The sequence below is a fragment of the Narcine bancroftii genome, chromosome 4, assembly GCF_036971445.1.
Source record: "Narcine bancroftii isolate sNarBan1 chromosome 4, sNarBan1.hap1, whole genome shotgun sequence".
In the NCBI taxonomy this organism is placed as follows: Eukaryota; Metazoa; Chordata; class Chondrichthyes; order Torpediniformes; family Narcinidae; genus Narcine; species Narcine bancroftii.
In genome coordinates, this window is record NC_091472.1 from 89,230,672 (window position 1) to 89,250,019 (window position 19,348).

The 19,348-nt window shown below is 40.6% G+C and overlaps 1 protein-coding gene across 1 annotated transcript in view; it reads left to right on the forward strand.

Annotated features, from left to right (window-relative positions):
* The first annotated feature begins 1,874 nt into the window (after positions 1 to 1,874).
* Positions 1,875 to 19,348, forward strand: part of eif4a3 (eukaryotic translation initiation factor 4A3) — a 30,286-nt gene continuing 12,812 nt past the window's right edge. Inside the window, exons 1-7 of the mRNA XM_069931905.1 lie at positions 1,875 to 2,082; positions 11,607 to 11,679; positions 11,764 to 11,830; positions 12,016 to 12,078; positions 13,837 to 13,969; positions 17,105 to 17,185; positions 18,061 to 18,202. Coding sequence (XP_069788006.1) covers positions 1,938 to 2,082; positions 11,607 to 11,679; positions 11,764 to 11,830; positions 12,016 to 12,078; positions 13,837 to 13,969; positions 17,105 to 17,185; positions 18,061 to 18,202 — 704 coding nt within the window. The 5' untranslated portion in view covers positions 1,875 to 1,937. The remainder of the gene's footprint in view (positions 2,083 to 11,606; positions 11,680 to 11,763; positions 11,831 to 12,015; positions 12,079 to 13,836; positions 13,970 to 17,104; positions 17,186 to 18,060; positions 18,203 to 19,348) is intronic.

Genomic DNA, 19,348 nt, shown 5'->3' on the forward strand with positions numbered 1-19,348 from the left:
GAGCACCTATAGCATAGGGATTACTTAAGGTGGTATGTGAGTGGCAAAAGTTTGAAAATAAAACTGGTTTAGAGGGATATGGGCCAAAAGCAGGCAGTCCCCACCTGTCCACCATCCCTCCCTGATCTGGTTCCACTCATCACCTTCCTTTCTTATCAGATTCCATGATCTGCAGCCCTTTGTTGTCTCCACATCACCTCCTAGCCTCAGTCACTATTTTCACCCTTCCCTCTCCACTTGGTTTCATCTGCCCATCAACTACTCCTCAACAGCGAAGCACAAATACTGCAGATGGAGAAAACTTAAACAAAGAATTGCTGGAAGATCTCAAAAGGTCAGACAGCATCCATGGGTAGAAAGGTCCATTAATGTTTCAGGTCTGGACCAAAGAGAAAAGCAGGTGATATTATGTACATGAATGAGAAAGAGATTAGGGAAATAAATTCTTTAGTCTCAGTAAAGGTTCCAGATCAGAAACATTGACTGACATTTTTACCCATTGATATTGAGTAATGAGTAAGAAAAAAGTATAGATTGACCAAAATTCTTACTTGCTGAAATCATATGTAAGATACTGCAAGAAGTGCTACTCTTGCACTTACACCACCCGCATCACCACTATTCGAGGCCCCACACAGACCTTCTAAGTGAAGCAACACTTCACATTAATCTATAGGGTCATTTACTGCATTTGATGCTTCCAATGAGATCTTCTTTACATCAGGGAGACTGGGAGATTGTTTCATTGTGTATCTTTGCTCTGCCTGCTGCAACAGCAAAAGCATCCCAGTGGCCAACCATTTTAATTCCACAAACCATTGCTATTAGCATTTCTGTCCATAGGCTTATACTGCCATATTGAGGCCATTTTGGAGGTCTCCAACCAGACAGCATCAATATTGACTTCTTCAATTTCAGTTACACCATCTCCCCTAATCTCTTTCTTTCCCTATTCCTTTGTCTCCTTTCCCTCCCCACCCCTTCCTTCGTAGCCCTTTCCCCCCTCTCATCGCTTCTCAGCTTCTTTCTCCTACCCTCCCACCTATCACTTCTGACCTGTTAGCCATTGTTCCTCCCCTTTCCCTAATGAAGTGCCATTGCTCAAAATATTGATTGCCTTTAATTTCTAGGATGCCTTGTAATCTGCTGAGTTTCTCTAGCACTTTTGTGTATTGCACTAGACCCTGGTATCTGCAGATTTTATTGTTTAACTTCAATATTAGACATTTAATTATACAATAACATACAAAAACAAAAAAAATCAAGGGACAGAGATATTCATTGTTGCAGTTAGTACAAGAAAAAATGATATTTCATCAGAGCAGACAGATGTTTTGATGGTCTCAAACTAGTTTATGACTAAGGTAGTACAGGAAAGTTCTAGACTCTAGAGCCTGATAGTTGTTGGAAAAAACAATCTAAAGGTTTTGGATTTAAGGGTTCTGTACCTAATACTTGAGACGGCAGTGAAAGGAGGTTGTGGCCAAGGTAAGGGTTTTTTTAAAAAGTGTTGGCTGCCCTTTTGAGGCAGCATCTCACACAGATGTTTTCAATGGACGGAAGGTCAGCCCCACTTTTTGCAGCCTTCTCGAGTTATCAAACCAGACTGTTGCAACCAGCCACAATACTTTCCATAATACATCTGCAGAAGTTTGGGAGAGTATCCACTACCCCTCAGACTTCTTAGATATTCGTGTATCTTCTTCATATGCCCTGCGGAGATCTTCTGAGACAACAACTTGACCTACCTGGCAATTTTGTTTTTACCACCCCATCTGGATCCACTAATCAATCACCTGTCAGTCCTCCAGCAGCTCACCGTTTCCCAACCAAACTGAAAGACCTTCCCGCGATGACGTCAGCACGCACACGTCATGTGATCGTTGCCGGGCCTGTCGGGAGGAGCGTGGAAGAGGTTCTGCGTGTGCCGCTTGAACATGGCGAGCTCAGGGAGGAAACGTATCATGAAGGAAGAGGACATCTCCAAAGTGGAGTTCGAGACGAGCGAGGAGGTGGACGTCACCCCCACCTTCGATACCATGGGGCTGCGGGAGGACTTGTTGCGGGGAATCTACGCATATGGTGAGTGTCGCCTGAGGCCTCGGCCTCGCGGAGAGGTGGACGAGGTTGTCGCGGTGTGGCCGCAGGTTGTGCTGATTATTCATCCTCCTGGGGCCTGTGTTATTTTTGTGGCTGATAGACAGCACTGGCCTCCCGGTCAGACATCGTTCTTGAGTATAATCATTGCCTTGCGGGAAAGGTTTTCCTCGTGTTTCCTGATGAAAGGTAACCGCTGAGTCTTCCTCAGTTGAGTTTCCCCGCTGCAGATCGATCTGGCTCCTTTTGGGATCTTCCCCAGTTGCGTTTGAGAAAATAGGGTGTCTGAGTTTGCAAAATTTTCTGAACAAAAGTAACTGAAAATTGTATTCGCATTTTCCCTGAAGATACTGCCCGGTAGTCCTGGGACCATAGAAGATCACTTCCTAGAAAGTATATATAATTTTTGTTTGTTTTAATTGGTTCATTTAACACAAAGTGCCTGTACAGTGAGAAGGGTTCTTCAACAAATGGACAAGTTATCTCTAACATTGAAATTTAAGATTTTCAGATTTATTGTCAGAATCAATCACATACAACCCTGAAATTCTTTTTCTTGGTAGTGCAAAAAAAACTACTCAATGTACACATGTAAATAATTAAAGAAATGTAAACAAACTGCAATATAGAGAGAAAATAAAAATCAGTGAAGTGCAAAAGTAAGTGTCCTGATTGATTTTGTTGTTGAGGAATCTGATGGTGGAGGGGTAGCAGCTGTTCCTGAACCTGGTGGTGTGATTCTTGTGGCACCTATACATCCTTCATGATGGGTGATGTGGATCCTTGATTATTGCTGCTGCTCTCTGATTGCAACATTACCCTTAGATGTTCTTGATGGTGGGGAGGTTTTGCCTGTGATGTCCTGAGCTTTGCGTTCAGGGGTATTGATGTCTCTATTACCAGACTGTGATCAGCTCCTTGGTTTTGGTGACATTGAGTGTGAGGTTGTGTTGTAGGTGCACCATTCAGTTACATTTTCAATCTCTCTTATGCTAACTCGTCTCCCCTTTTTACAACAACCCACTAGCGTGGTATTGTCAGCGAAATTATAAATGGTTTTGTTGTTGTATGAAGTCACACAGTCATAGTGTATAGTGAATAGAGCAGGGAACTAAGAACACAACCCTGTGATGCTCTAGTACTGATGGAGATTGTGGAGGACATGTTCTTACCAGTCATCAGTGATTGTGGTCTGGAAGTGAGGAAATCCAGGATCCAGTTATACAGTTGGGTGTTGTGTCCCATGTCTTGGAGTTTGCTGATCAATTTTGAGGGGATGATTGTGTTGAATGCTTAACTGTAGTCAATTAAGAGATCCTGATGTATGCATCTTTGCTATCCAGGTGTTCCAAGGCTTTGTGTAGAGCCATTGAGATGACATCTGCTGTAGACCTTTTGCTATGATAGGCAAATTGGAAATGATCCATGTCTCCACTCGGACAGGAGCTGATATGCTTCCACACCAGACTCTCAAAACACCATCACTGTTGATGTGAGTGCCACTGGTCGATAGTCATTTTGGCAGGTGACCACTCTTGAGCACCTATTTAAAACCGGTGGGTACTACACCCTGCATGGTGACGTGTTGAAGATCTCTATGAATACATTGGCAAGTTGGTCAGCATAGTTTTTTTGATACTTGGCTGGGTACTCAGTTCAGACTGGATGCTTTCCTCTGATTCGCCCTCCTGAAGGCAGCCTGCACATCATCCTTGAATACGGGCAGGAGGGGATTATCAGAGGACATGATGGTGTGCACTGGTGGTGCTTCCTTATTCTTGTGGCAGAATCTGGCTTGGAAGACATTGGGTTAATCTGGGAGTGAAGCTTTGTTGTCTCTTGCACCGGCTTTTGTTTAGTAGCAGGTTATGTCATTTAGGCCCTGCCACAGCTGTCAATGATCTTTTGTTGTTTCCGTTTTCCTCTGAAAACTCCATTTCGCTCAGGAGATGGCTTTCTGTAGGTTATACCTGCTCCTTCTATAGTGATCTGATTTTCTGGACTGAAATGCTGGTAATCTGGTTCTCAGCAGTTTCTGGATTTCATTGTTCATCCAAGGCTTTTGATTGGGGAAAACTCTGAACAATTTGGTAGGGACACACTCATCCACAGCTGTTTTGATAAAGTCAGTAATAGCCCTGGTGTCATCATTCAAATCTCAGCTAAGTCCTTGAACACTGCCCAATATGCTGACTCGAGGAAGTTCTGTGTCCACCTGATTTCTTGAGCCACTCTCTTTAGGCAAAAGGACCACAGCCAGGTGATCCAACTTGCCAAATTGTGGTCTCGGGAAAGAATGGTAGGCCTTTCTTATCTTGGTATAGCAACGATAGTCTATGCTGGGACCTCTGGTGCAGCAAGTTGTGCAGGTTTTCTTGAGTCTGGTCTGGTTAAAGTAGCCAATTAAGATTTGTGTGTCACAATAGTCCATCTCTTGTTTACTGACCTCATCGTGCAACTCCGCAAGTAACTATTTGTAATTGGCATCCAGTGAGAATCACTGATGAGAACTCTCAGGATAGATAGAACAGTTTGCATTTAAACGAGATTTCCTCTAAGGTAGTAGAGCAGGAGGTTGACATGATTCCGACTTCCGTGCACCAGCCAGTATTAACTAGAAAGCACACACCGTTCTCCCTCTGCCAGAATCAGAGTTCCAATCCAATCTGTGAATGGTGAACCCCTCTTGGGTTGTGGTGTCATATTGGTTCTTTGTTAGCCAGGTCTTGGTGCAACAAACAACTGATATTTATCTTGTCTGTCTCTGATAAAGCAGACTTGCTCTCAGGTCATTAATTTTATTCTCTAGTGACTGGACATTTGTTAGTAATATGGACAGAAGGGAAGGTCACAGTCCCTTGAGCTTCAGTCTTGTAGCCCTCATGCCATATTTCCAGCCTCGACCTTGGTGGTGGCCTGTCCCTTTAAGGCCTCTATGTTTCAGCCAGCCTGTTCTTAACTCAGCAGTTACCATTTACATGTAGCTATGGAAAGAACACAATTTACTTCGAAGAAAGATCACTTAGTCTCAAGGGCACTGTGATTGGATTCCTTCAGGAGTATGATGGCTGTGAGAAACAAAATGTTTCTGATGGGAGGAGGGAAAAGAGTGTGTGACAGGGATGTAGTGGGTCTTTCAGTATGTTGGCTGTGTTTACTTGGCACTGGGTGATGTTGGTGGAGTCCATGGAGGGAGGGGTTTATTTTCTGTTGTATTCACTAACTTCTGTGGCTTCTGTCATTGAATAGAGCAGCTCCTGTACCACACTGTTATGCACCAGCAAGTATGCTTTTGTTGCATCTGTAGAAGTTGTTGAGGGACGTGCTGAGCTTCCTTGCTGTTCTAGGAAAGTATAGTTGGTGTACCTTGACAGTCCTGTCAAAATACTTGTCCAGGTCTTTGGAAGTATCTATTCCTAAGAGCTTGAAGCTATCTACCCTTGACTTCAGCATCATTAATGTAGACTCTGCCCCCTCTCCTGAAGTAAAATGATCAGCTTCGTTTTGTTGATGTTGAGACAGAGGTTGACATCTTGGGGCTGTGCTACTAGACTTTCAATTTCTTGTATTCTCCTTAATTGTTTGATGCCCAGGCCACCACTGGTGTCTCAGGTAAATTTGAAGATGGAGTTGGATTAGTATTTAGCTGTAGAGATGAGTAATGGATTGAGTACATATCCTTGAGTGCCACTGTTTAGTGTGATCGTGAACCAGATGTTGCCAATCTTTATTGATTGCAATCCTTTAGGCTGGAAAGCAAGGATTGAGTTGAACTTTTGAGTTGCAGAGTATCAATGATATTTGGATTAAAATTTTCCATTGTTCTCTAGGCAGCAGAATCCATAAACTAATCTCGGATTTTAAAAAAAATATTGTGTGTTTCTCCCTTCACTACCCTTTCAGACAGTTCGAGACTACGAATGTTCAGCTAATTAGCTTAATCTGTGTTGCCTAGTTATTATTTGCCAGGGTCCTTCCTTTCATCTTATCTTGGTCTGTTCTAATTTTTTGTATTTCAATGTTCCTCATTCTCCTCTATCCCAATAAAAATAGTCCGACACAAACCAATCTCTGCATAACTTAAACTTGTGAGACACTGTCAAGTTTCATAAATCTGTATCTTATATTGTCCAATAGCATCCCCTTTGTAAAGCAGTGACCAGAACAACGGCCATTACTCCTACACTAGCTGCTTTCAGGTGGCCAAAATACCCGAATGTAAAGCCGCCTAAAGTCTGTGAACCTTTATTCTGTGTTGCTCCCTCAAATGTATCATCTTTCATTTCTCCAGGTTAATTTCCTTCTGCTACTTTTCTGCCAATCTAACCATTATCATTTTTCTGCAGCCTCCAGCATTATTCCCCACAACCAACTTCTCAATCAGTTTTGGTATTATCTGCAACCTTCATACTTCATTGTGCATCATACTTAAGTCCAAGGCCTTGATGTATATTACAAAAAGTGAGCCCAGCAAAACCTCACCACTTTTCTGCCATTACTTTTTGCTTTTATCCATTTTGTTTCCAAGTTTTATTTGGATTTAACAGCCTTTTACTTTTCACTCTTCAATTAGTGACAATCTCCCCTCTCAAATTCATGGTAACCAGTCTTGATCAGCAAAAAATAAGATGCAAGTGCTGCAAATCTGAAATTTAAAAAAAGGAAATCTTGGAAATGCATCACAAGTTAGGCAATATCTATGGGAAGTGAAGCAGAGTTCATGTTCATTAATTTGAATTTATGCAATTTTTAATGCTGTATTAATTTCATCCAAGTCTGGCAATTTATTGATTTTTAAAATTACTAATTTGCTTAACATTGCAGATTGTTTATTATATCTAATTTTCACGCATTTCACTGCACATAAAAATAGGATCAGTAGAAGGCCATCTGATCCATAAAGCCTGCTCTGCTGTTCAATATGACTGATTTGGCTGTGGACTTGCCTTCACTTACCTGTCTGTTCCTCTTGACCCTTAATTCCCCCATTATTCAAAAATCTATGTATTTAATGTAGCAGCCTCTACTGCTTCATTGGGCAGAGTTCCACAAATTCACAATTCCCTAGGAAAGGTAGTTACTCATCATCTGTCTTAAAATTACACCCCTAAATCTTGAGACTATGTCTCCAAGTTCTAGTCTCATCTGCCATTGGCAATGGCCTCCCTGCTTCTCTCTTGTATATTCCTTTCATAATTTTATATTTCTATTAAGATTTCCCCTCTCATCCTTAAAAACACCAATACATATAGTCACAGGCTTTTCAATCTCTCCTTGTAAGATATCCATTAATTCCTGAAATCAACCTGGTGGATCTCCTCTACACCTTCTCCAGTGGCAGTGTGGCCTTTCTCAAGAAAAGAGAACAGAACTGGGCACAGTTTTGCAGCAGAGCCTCCATGTTCTAAAATTAAATCCCTTGAGCAATGAAGGCCAGCATCCTATCTGCCAACTTGATTACCTGCTGCACTTGCAAAACTAAGGCCCTTTTAAGCAAGGAAAATGTCATCTGTAAAGGTTCTCCGCCCTTATGCCTAGAGACTTGCCTCTCTCTGAATGCGCCATGGCCGGCTCCGAGGTGCCGATTCCAACCCTTCTCGGGGAAGGATAATCAGTGGACCACTGCGCTCTGCTGCCTGGCCTGAAGGTACAGTTGCTACAAGTGGCTGGTTATGGGTGGGCTGATGATGTCACAGTGACATCGTCAGCCTGAGATGCAGGAGTGGGAATTTTAAAACACCGACAGTGTGCATAGCAGGGAGGCTTTGTAGGTACGTTCTAATTTAGGAATACCAGTGAAGTTTAGAATAGCAGTGAAGAAATAATGACTTCTAATTGGGGAGATGCAGAGCTTAGTCTGCTTCTCGACCTCATGTCTAAGGGAGCTCACAAGGACAGTGAGGGATGGCCCTACCTTTGAACGGCTGGCCAGTGCATTTTCAGCACTTGTTTACAGCCACAGTAAAGGCCAGGTAGTCACCAAGCTTAAGAGCCTGAGGAAGGAGTTCCATGATGTGCTAGATCACAACAGGAGGAATGGCAGTGGACATTTAGACTGACAGTACTTTGATCACTGCCATAACATCTGGGGGACTAGCTGCTCAGCAACACCCTTGAGCATGGTTAGTGCATTGCAGAGCCCTGATTCCCCACTGCTCATCCCTGAGTCATCTCAGATGGCAACCAACAGCACTGATGGGGGAGACATGCCAGCCGAGAAGGGCAGGTCACTGCTAACGAAGATATGGACATCTCAGAAAGCAACGACATAGTCACAGAAATCACTATCAATGGAAGGGGCAAGGCAGGACTGTCACTTGAGGAGACAGGTATGGTATCATCATGGTTTCATCTGTCGAAAAGCACCCTTCCACTATTGATCCCCTTTTCCTGATATGTCCCACAGTACCCCAGCTGAGACGCAAGCATCAGAGGTTGTTGAAGGCTCAGCTTCTCTCAAAGGAGTTGGAGAACGTGATGAGGTTGCTGGACAAGGAGGTTGGAGAGAGGCATTGCCTGTGTGCTGAGATGCAGCTAAATCAGGAGAGAGCAATGCTTGCCGATCTGAGGGAGGAGGTGGATGCAGCATGCAGGGTGGAAGTTGCCAAATAGGCACAGGCAATGTCTGGGTTGTCATCTGCACTGCGTGAATTCAGTGCTGCAATGGACAGACAGTCCTCCATTTTCCAGAACATGATTACTTGATTTGAGAATGCCTACCCTCCTCAGCAACTATTCCCGCAGCACTACAGTTCCCCTCATGCCATGTACCAACCCCCTGCTGTCAATGTGCTGTATCACTCCAACCAGCGCGTTATGGTTGTAGCCACAGGGAGAGGAGTGAGATGACGGGGTCATTACCTGAGTTCTTTCCCCTCCTTCCACATCCTCCTGATGTGTGGGACATAAATACAGAAGGGAGTAATGTTTACGCTGATCAATCATTGACCTCTTTGTTTTTAATGTGCATCATTTTTGGAATTGCACACTGATTTGTACAATGTGCTGGACACTTGTTAATGGATTGAGTGCGATATTGCAGGGATGGGTTGTGGTGTCAGCTATTTGCACTATGTGTTTGTCCTTCAATGGTTTTTTTTACTAGGAAGTAGTTATTTGTCATGTTAGATGTGATTTGCATAAGCGATTGAAGAAAGCCGCCATGTGTCAAATTGTTTTGTCGTGTGTTGTCTTTAGCATAATAATCCATCTTGAATATTTAACAAACCCTACATGTGCCATAGAAAACAAATTGGCAGCAGCCACTGGAATCTGGATTTGCTGTGGCCCTGTGGTGGTATGCCACCCCTTGTGATTATCGATCCATCTTTCTCTTAAGAAAGGATAAGCAATTCAGACAACAGTGACTTAAAAAAACCACGTGATTCTGGGATGTTCCTGGGTACTGTAAAATGTAATGAGGCATCTCTTCAGACATTACTGGTGATGTGAGTGTTGATGTGATTAATCACATTTATATGTGAATTATAATCCATGATTCACAAGTTGGATCTGACACATCGCCCTGGGATGAGTGCTTGTAGAGTTTCTACTGGCAACTTTGATAACTCTCTGTCACTCTCCAAATTGTCATTGTAAGTTAAGCAGAGTGTTGCTTCAACCTGTGCAACTGTTAACTGGTCTTTTGTTATGTATTGAAGTACTGTAGAAGTTTACGGTGGAAGAAATAGTAATTCTTTGTCTCCTATGCAATCAATGCTAACAAGTCCATTTCTCTGCCTTTACTCCAAATAATTTTAAGTGTTAATTTTTGAGGCATCATCATTAATTAATAAGAGCAGCCCTGATACAATTGCAACAAGGGATTTCATAATAAAGCTCCAATCCTTGGCTTATTCATTATTCAAGCACTTGAAATAATAGTTTCTTTTTGTTTTGCTGATTCTTGAGCTTAGAAATGTAAGTTTTCATGGGAATTAATGAAAATGCTTTTTCAGTTTATAAATTTAATGCCACACTTTCCAGATCATAACCATTTCTTAAATTGGGGTTGCCTGTAGAACAGTCTGTTCTTTACAATTGCTTTGTTCAACATCTAATTGCTGAACCACTTGAGCATGAATGTCTCCAAGGAGAAATAAATCATAATTAGCCATTTTTCTTTTTAAAAAAAAGTTGAAGTTGGGGCATTTGCTGCTTTTTTGGGTGTCTTGAAGGGAACTATGGATTGTGTTATTAGTAGAATTATTACAATTTTATCTCTGCTGCTTTTGAGCCCTGTTTTCTTGAACTAAATTTTAACGAATGACACTAAATTATCAAGTATGATGTGGATTTTGCTGCATGTTAGAGAGAAGGAAGAATGATAGAGTATGGTAATGTTCTCTAATTTTGATGGATTTGTATTTGGCTAGATATTTGAGTTAGCAATATATTGGCAATCTCATTTGGGGAGGAAAGGTGTGCATAAGTATAGAGTGTTCCCAGAGAAAATTAAAGTGGATGTCACTCTGGGCTGCACTTTCAAATTGCCAGTCTTGGCCACCCAGTACATGTAAGAAAGCTTGAGAGGAAATCAAGCAACTTGTCATTTTGGGCCGAACAGCCCTTATGCTTGCTTAAAAAAAATGATTAGATGGATAATGCATTTCCCACATTTAAATTGAATTCTCATATTTGTCACATCCTTGGAGGCAATTTGGCCCATTACACCCATGCCAGATTTTAGACCGTTCCTGTTTTCCCCTCTTATTTCCTATAACCTATCCTGTCTTGCATTAGATCAGTACAGCTATAATTTTCCCACTGCCCGTAAAGGGTAATTTTTTTTTATATACACAAGTGAGTGCCTGGATTGCTTTGCCGGGGCCTGCTAGAGGAGGCTGAAATGTTAGGAGCACTTAAAAGACTCGTAGACCGTCACATCGATGAAAGAAAAATAAAGGGTTATGAGGAAGGGTTTAGTGCTTTTTTTTTGCAGAAATATACCCCAAGTCGTCACAACCTCAAGGGCCAAAGACCTGTGCTGTAATGTTCTATGATCTATTTGCATATACAGTATTCATGTAATCTACCAGTCTGAGGGGGTGTTTGAGTTGAACTTGCACACTGGGGGTGGGGGGGGGGGGGGAGAATTTTCAAACTTAACGCACAGCACTGGAGGCCACAATCAAATATACGTTTGTGATGCAGCATCTCCCTCTGTTGTGATGCCTGGGATCCAGCAGTGAGTTCATGTCACCAAAATTTTTTAACTGAGTGATTAGGCAGCCAGGCATAATTTAGAGAAAAAAAATTCTCATCTCCATGTCAACCAAGGCTTCTACTGAAGCTGGTCCCATTTGTCTGTGTTTGACTCATATCTCTCTAAACTTATCTATGTACCTGTATATAGTGGTATTATGAAGTTTTTATTTCCCCCTTTGTGCTGTCAGAAGTACTTTTATTTGTGATGAAAAATTTCCAATATTGCTCTCTCTGATTCACAGATAATGTTCTATTTTTGGGATTTGAGTAGTGTGATTATATTGCATTTTTTTAATCTGCAGGCTTTGAGAAGCCTTCAGCTATTCAACAAAGAGCTATTAAGCAAATAATAAAAGGAAGAGATGTTATTGCTCAGTAAGTACATCTCTTAATTTCTGTAATTGCACATTGTTGAAATTGATCTGCCTATATTTAATGCTTTCACATCTTCCTCCATAGATCCCAATCTGGAACAGGAAAGACAGCAACTTTCTGTGTATCAGTATTGCAATGCCTTGACATTCAGGTGATGATCATTAACAGATGGAATTAACTTATTAATCAGATATTTCAGTGCTACAGACATTGAAAAATAAAGCCATGCTGAAAGGACATGATTTGATAACATTTGTTTAACTAAAACTTTTGGATTAATGTTTATTTGACGATGGAATGTCAGTAACTTCCTTTTTAAACTACTTTTCAACTTAGGTTCGCGAGACCCAGGCTCTCATATTGGCACCAACAAGGGAGCTTGCAGGGCAGATACAGAAGGTAAGAATTAAAATTTCTCCAAGTCAGCTTTAACAAAACTAGATAAACTTCTATTTCATTCTTCAAAGTTAGTCATTTTCATGCCTCTAGTGACTTCTTCAATGTCATTAGGCATTGGCTTCTGCCAGGGCCAAAGTGGAATATAAAATTTGTTCCAAAGTTTGTGTTGGGGGAAAACAACTGTTCTGGTTAAGAGGCTTTTTTCAGATCTGTATGTAAATGAACAGATGACAGCTGGTGGTTTTAGGATTTACTCTGTATAATGAGAAAGTTTATTGATATTCTGGCAGGTAAGAGCTTTAAAGGAATGGTGCCCATAATATGATGGTTTTCCCATAAAAAAATTAAAATTAAAATTTAGACATACAGCACGGTAATAGGCCACTTTGGCCCACGAGTCCATGACGCCAAATTTACACCCCATTAACCTACACCCTCAGTATGTTTTTTGAAGGGTGGGAGGAAACTCATGCAGACAGGGAGAACATACAAACTCCCTACAGACAGGGTGGGATTTGAACCCAGGACTGGTCCCGATCGCTAGCATTGTAAAGGCATTGCACTAACTACTACCCTAACTGTGCTGCCCTAAAAGTGATTTTGTTCAATTGAAACTGTTTGTGCATCAGACTTAAATAAACTACAAAGCAATTAGGCAACAGCTGGCTTTGGTAGTTTTGATACCACATTGAAAGCTGTTTACATGAGCAATGGCAAATATTTAAAAGTTAAAATGTAGTTTTACAAACTTAAGGCAAACTTAGATGATCAGGAAAAGTGGTCCAGCTATGACTATCATGGAAAAATAGAAGTAATGCTAGATTGGAGGAAAAGATGAGAACTAAGATAGAGAATAAATAGTTGAAAAACTTGGCATTACCAAGGTATTAGAAAATTAATAGGACTGAAAATCAATAAATCCTGAGAATCTGATAACCTGCTTGGTAAAGTTTTGCAGGTATGGTCATTCAGATGTTGGGTGCACTGCTTCTCAAATGTTCCATTAATTGGAGTACATTCCAGTAGATTGGAGGCAATACATGAAATGCCACTGTTTAAGAGAGAGAAAAGGGAATAACCAGTTAGTCTGACATGAAAAAGAAAATACTGGAACCTATCATTAAGAAAGTGCCTAAAAGGCATTTGGAAAATAATAGGATTAGTTGGAGTCCACATGAATTCATGAAAGAGAAATAGTGTTTGGTGAATTGTTTGGAATCTTTGGATTGTAAATTAGCAGAATTTGGGTGGTGTTTGAACCAGAATCACTTTGTAAAGCTGTTCATAATCTATGATAGTGGTTTGATGGAATTGTGTAATATATCTAAGATCTCATGGCTAGATAGTAATTTGGGCTGCGAGTGGGATGAAGAGAAGTTTGGGGAAAAGGTGGATTAAATTAATGGGTAAAATATTGGAGAATTAGGGTTTTGGGTTTAGTTGAAAAAAGAGAAAGGCAGAGGAGTAATTTCTTAATTGGATATCTTACAAATAATGAGCCTATATACCAACATCTGTTCATATCTTCAGATTTATTTCATCTATCAAAATCTGAAAATATCAAAATTGCTCTTCCCTTCAATAGTTCACCACCTGTTGTATGGTGAACTTTAATTATTGCAAAACTTCGAGGAATCAAATGAAAACCATGATCTTGTGAATCACCTCAATCTCTTAATAAGCAGAATTAAAAAAAAATACACTGTTGCTTGATACCATTTTATTTTGGAGCATGAGTGTCTTGTGTCTATTGGTCAGGTACTCCTTGCTCTCGGTGACTATATGAATGTACAATGCCATGCTTGTATTGGAGGGACCAATGTTGGAGAAGATATTCGGAAGTTGGACTACGGACAGCATGTAGTTGCTGGTACTCCAGGGCGTGTGTTTGGTAAGCAATCAATTGTAGCATTTTGATTTAATTTCCAATTCTCTTCATACAAGTTTACTGTTCTGCTTTTTCAAGTTTACATCTGCACCATTGCAAATTAACTGGAAACTTGTGTTCATTGGGCTTCAAGTTCAATTTTATTATCATCTAACTACACATACATCCAGACAAAACGGCTTTTCTCTGGACATAATACTTCAGTTGGAACTTATCAATGTCGTTTAATACAGTAGTTTGTGACAAATGGATGACATTTTTATGAAAGCTTCATACATCAAGTGTAAAGTGACTCATGAAATGCTATAGTATAGTATCTGGCCCAAAAGATTTGTAACTGAATTATTTTGCACTTGCTGTTATTAAAAAAGGAAGACACCTGAGGGCGGAATGACAGCCATGAAAAATGCTTGGATTAAACTAGCTTGGCAGGGGGATGGGAATCAGTGTTAGGTCAGACGCTGGAGCATTGGCTGGAAATAAGATGCAAGGTGCAGTTTGACTGAGAAAGGAAAGGCAGTGGATAGAGCATCAATGCAGTCAATTGAATGGAGAAGTATTAAGAATAAGGATGATGAATTCAGAGCATGGATTAGCATGAGGAATTATGATGTGGCCATTTCAGAAACTTGGCCAATGCAAGGGCAGGATTGACTGATTCATGTTTCAGGGTTTCAAGAGGAATTGGGAGAGATGTAAAGTGGGTGGGGAGGAGGGTGGAGAAGAGAAAATGGCAACATTAATCAGGGATAATATTGCAAGTTAGAAATGGGAAAGGAGCAATCACTCTTTTGGGGGTGTTCTGTAGACCCCTAAAAGCTATCAGGGCATTAAGGAGAAGTTAAGTAGGCAGATTTTGGAAAGGTACAAAAATTTCAGGGTAGTTGTCATGAGTGACTTCAACTTCTCTAATATTGACTGGCACCTTCTTAGTGCAAAAGATTTAGCTGGGGCAGAATAGATAAGGTGTATCCAAGAATTCTTTGCACAGAAGCCAAGTGGAGGAGAGACCATACTGGATCTAATACTGGGTAACAGATCTGGTCAGGTGACAGATTGGGTGGTGGATGAGCATTTCGGAGACTGATCACAACTGTTACTGCCTTCCACTAAACCTGCTTGCCTTTTCTTTCCCCTCTTCCTGTTTTTCCATTTCCTCCATCCACCCAGTTATCCCTCCTCCCTCATTGCTGCTGGCCCTTCCCTCCTTTCTCCTGCCTTTGCCAACTCCCCTCTTCCCCCCCTTTGTTCAGAAGCTTGCTGGCATTTTCTCATACTTTGATGAAGGGCTCAAGCCCGAAACGTCGGTTATGTATTTTTACTTAATGCCAGAAATGCTCTGTGATTAGTAAGGGGATTACTTAAGATGGTATATAAGTGGAAAGAAAAAGTTTGAAAGCCACTGTTTTAATTGTACCTCATTGACTCGTCATGTGCAGGGTTTCATATCTCCAAAGGAAATGGGCCAATGACTATTTTTCTCAAGCAAAATATTTCAGTAACTATTAGGTCTTGAGCAGTCGTTCTCAACCTTTTTTTCATACTCAAATTCCACCTTAAGCAATCCCTTACTAATCACAGAGCACTGATGGTACAGAGATTACTTAAGGTGGTATTTGAGAGGAAAGAAAGTTTCAAAACCACTGCTGTAAACCTTTAACATTCATACTTTTGTGAGTTCAGTCAAACAGCTTATAGAAATTACAGAATTATTACAGGTCAATGTAATATCAGTAAATTAAGTTATTTTTCAATTCAACTTGAAGTTCATATTTAATTATCATACATGACATCACATGTAACCCTGATATTCTTAGTCCAGTGGGCCAAGCAGAATTTCGAAACATCGTTTGAGTTAACTGTACTCAAGAAAAAGGTTTGTACACAAAAAAGAAATGTAAACAAACTGCGAATGCATAAAAAATAAATATTCAGTAAAACTGCAAAGTAAGAGTCCTTAAATGAGTCTCTGACTGTTGTTTAGGCATCTGATGGTGAAGGGGTAGAAAATGTTCTTGAACTTGGTGGAGTCTTGTGGCAGCTGTAGCTCTTCCTGATGGTAGCAGCGAGAACGGAGCATGTCCTGGGTGGTGTGGATCCTTGATAATTGGTGCTGCTCTCCAATGGCAGTGTTCCATGTAAATTTTCTCAATGGTGGAGTGTTTTTCCTGTGATGTATTTGGCTTATCCACTACGTTTTGCAGGGCTTTTCACTCCAAGGTATTGTTGCCCCCATACCAGGCCATGGAGCAGCCAGTCAGAACACTTTTCATTATTGTAAAAGTTTGCCAAGGCATTTGATGACATACCAAATCTCTGAGGAAGTAGAGGTGCTGGCATGCTTTCTTGACAATAATATTAGTATGTTGGATCCAGGAAAGGTCCTCTGAGATGGTGACTCCTGGGAAGTTAAATTTGCTCACCCTCTCCATCTTTGATCCCTCAATGATCACTGGTTTTCCAGTGAAAACCTCTGGTTTTCCCTTAAAGTCTACAGTCAGCTCCTTGGTTTTGGTGACATTGAGTGAGAGGAGCTCTTAGTACACCATTCAGCCAAGTTTTCAATCTCCCTCATGTCTACTGATTCAGACAGCCCATTACCGAAGTATTCACAGAAAATTTTGACCTCTATTACTCTTTGCCTTCCAGACCATTAATAAAAGCAAGAATCAGCCTTCCATTAAATGTATTGTTGCAAGCTATGATCCATTTTGAAATCAGAAGGTGCACTATTAAAACCAGAACTATCCTGTTTATGTAGCAAGTAGCCCTAAAGCTAACCATGTCTATCTAAGCATAGAAGTGTTTATTCAATATTTGGTCAAAACAAATATATATGGGAGATAACGTGCCATATTGAGAGAATAGTACTCATGGCTGGCTCTGAAACGTATCTCCTGTGAAAATGAAGGGATTATTCTATTCACTTTCTTGCCAAGTAGTCTGTTTTGACAATCACAAGCTAATAAATTTGCCCAGTACTTTTCGTTATCAAATATTACCAGTGAGATGAACACTTTTAGTCAATCGTCAGTCTTTATGGTTTTTACTGAAAACTTTAATTGCATTGCTAACCATAACTTCATAGGCTATTGAGCTCATAGAAGAATGACCTTAACCGTGGGTTTTATTTAACAGATATGATTCGAAGACGAAGTTTGAGGACACGTGCCATCAAAATGTTGGTTCTCGATGAAGCGGACGAAATGCTGAACAAAGGTTCCTGATCTTTAAATTCTGAGGCCAGGTTAAATTCATATCCATTGCATTAATCTGGTGTAAATGTTTGAGGTGCATAAATGAAGTTGAGGTGCAGTTCAGCTATGAGGTCAGTGAATGACAGTGCCTTTCTCTTGCAATTTCTCAGCTGCCCTACCTTTGACCTATTTTGTCTAAAAATTTGCTACAAGTAAGTTTATTTGGTAGCACTTCAGACCATACTTGTCTCATTCAAAAATGGTGAATGCCAATGGAGTGAGACCAGAAGGAGAATTTTAAATTATAGAATATTTTGATAGAATGCCTATGGGAGTATTTTTATGAGAGATAGCATAAACCGAGGCCATTGACAGAGATTTACCAAGAAATCCAGCTGGGAACTTTAAAGAAACCCCTTCTTCCATCAGAGGGTGCTGAGAATGTGGAACTTTGACCAGAGTTGCAGCTGAAGCTAATTGCATATGGCAGATACATTTTAAGTAAGCTGGATAAGTGAAAGTGGGAGAAAGGAACAAATTGTGCTGAGGAGGAAGCCGGAAGATGATGTGCACCTTTTGACTGATTGAGCCAAATGCTGTGTGTATATAGCATAATCTTGTGTGTGTATATTAAGCAACTGTTAAAATTAAAGAGAAATAGTACATTCTTAATTGATGTGATTTTCTGTACGCTGTGAGTAGTTACTTCCCAAGTAAAAAATCTAAAACTGTTTGTTTTAAACAGATTTATAAAAGGCTGTTGAGATAGCTGTTAGAACTGAAATTTGATTATGATGTATTGTTCTGTCGAAGACTGCCTTAAGACATCCCTGGCTTGTGGGCAGCAACTGTTCCATGTGCTTGAAGATATCATGTGCCTTCATTTCCCAACTACAGGTTTTAAGGAGCAGATCTATGACGTGTACAGATATTTGCCTCCAGCCACGCAAGTGATTCTCATCAGTGCTACTCTGCCTCATGAAATCCTGGAAATGACCAACAAATTCATGACAGACCCAATCCGAATCCTGGTCAAACGGTATGCTTCTTTCTGCATCCCTTTGCGTGGATGCTTGTCTGATTTCAGCACAAAGCTTGAGCTGTGAAGTTCCATATTCCACACCCATCAAGTTCTGTTGGTTCCTTTGGTTATAATCAGAGAATCGCCAACATTGGCTTCTCTTGCGCTCACATTATTTATACTCTCTCCGATCATGTGGGACATTCTCATGTGCTTTTCTCAAATCCATGTAAATTACATCAACAGCCTTGCCCTCATCTACCTTCTTTGTCACTCCTTCAAAAATTCTATCAAGTTCATAGGTCACAATTTCCCACACACAAATCCACATTGGCTGTTCCACTGGCCATCTAAATGTTGATTGATTCTAACTTTCAGAATCCTCTCCAGCAGCTTCCCTAGCACCAATGTCAAACTAACAGGCCTGTAATTACCCAGATTATCCATACAACACTTCTTAAATTATGGCATGCACCTCATTTGCTATCCTCTGGAACTTCTATCCTCAGAAATGAGCTAAAAATATCTGTCAAGGCTCCAACATTTTCCTTCCTGCTTTTCACAATGTTCTGGGTGCATCTTGTGTGAACCTGGAGACTTGTCCAACTTGATCTAAGACTGGCAGCACCTCTTCACTACTGATGGAGACATGCCGAAAGCTATCTTTGTTTTCCACAGAATTCACAAAATATTCATTTAAGATCTTCCCCATCTTTCTGGCTCTACACATCCTCATCCTCAAGGTGATTTTTGTCTCAATCTTTTGTTCTTAATATGCTTCTAATTTTTTTTTGATCCTCCCACACTGTTTGTCAAAGCCATTTCAAAACCCTTTGTCCTCCTTGCTTCCCTCTATTATGCTTCTATATTCCTTTTGCTCATCAAGTATTTCCCTTGTATTTGTCTGCCTGTGTCTGATATATGCCTTCTTTCTCATCTGTGCCTCTATCTCTCATTAACTGGAGTTTTTATACCTTGTTATTTCTCCCTTTTATCTTATTAGGAACACCACCTTCCTAGGTCTTCCTTATCACTCTTAACAGCCTCCCATTTGGCAGTCATCCCTTTACTCTATAACATTTGTGTCCAGTCTAGTCAACTTTTGCTAACTCCTGCCAAATCATGTTGAAATTGGCCTTGCCCCAATTTTTAGGATTCTAACTT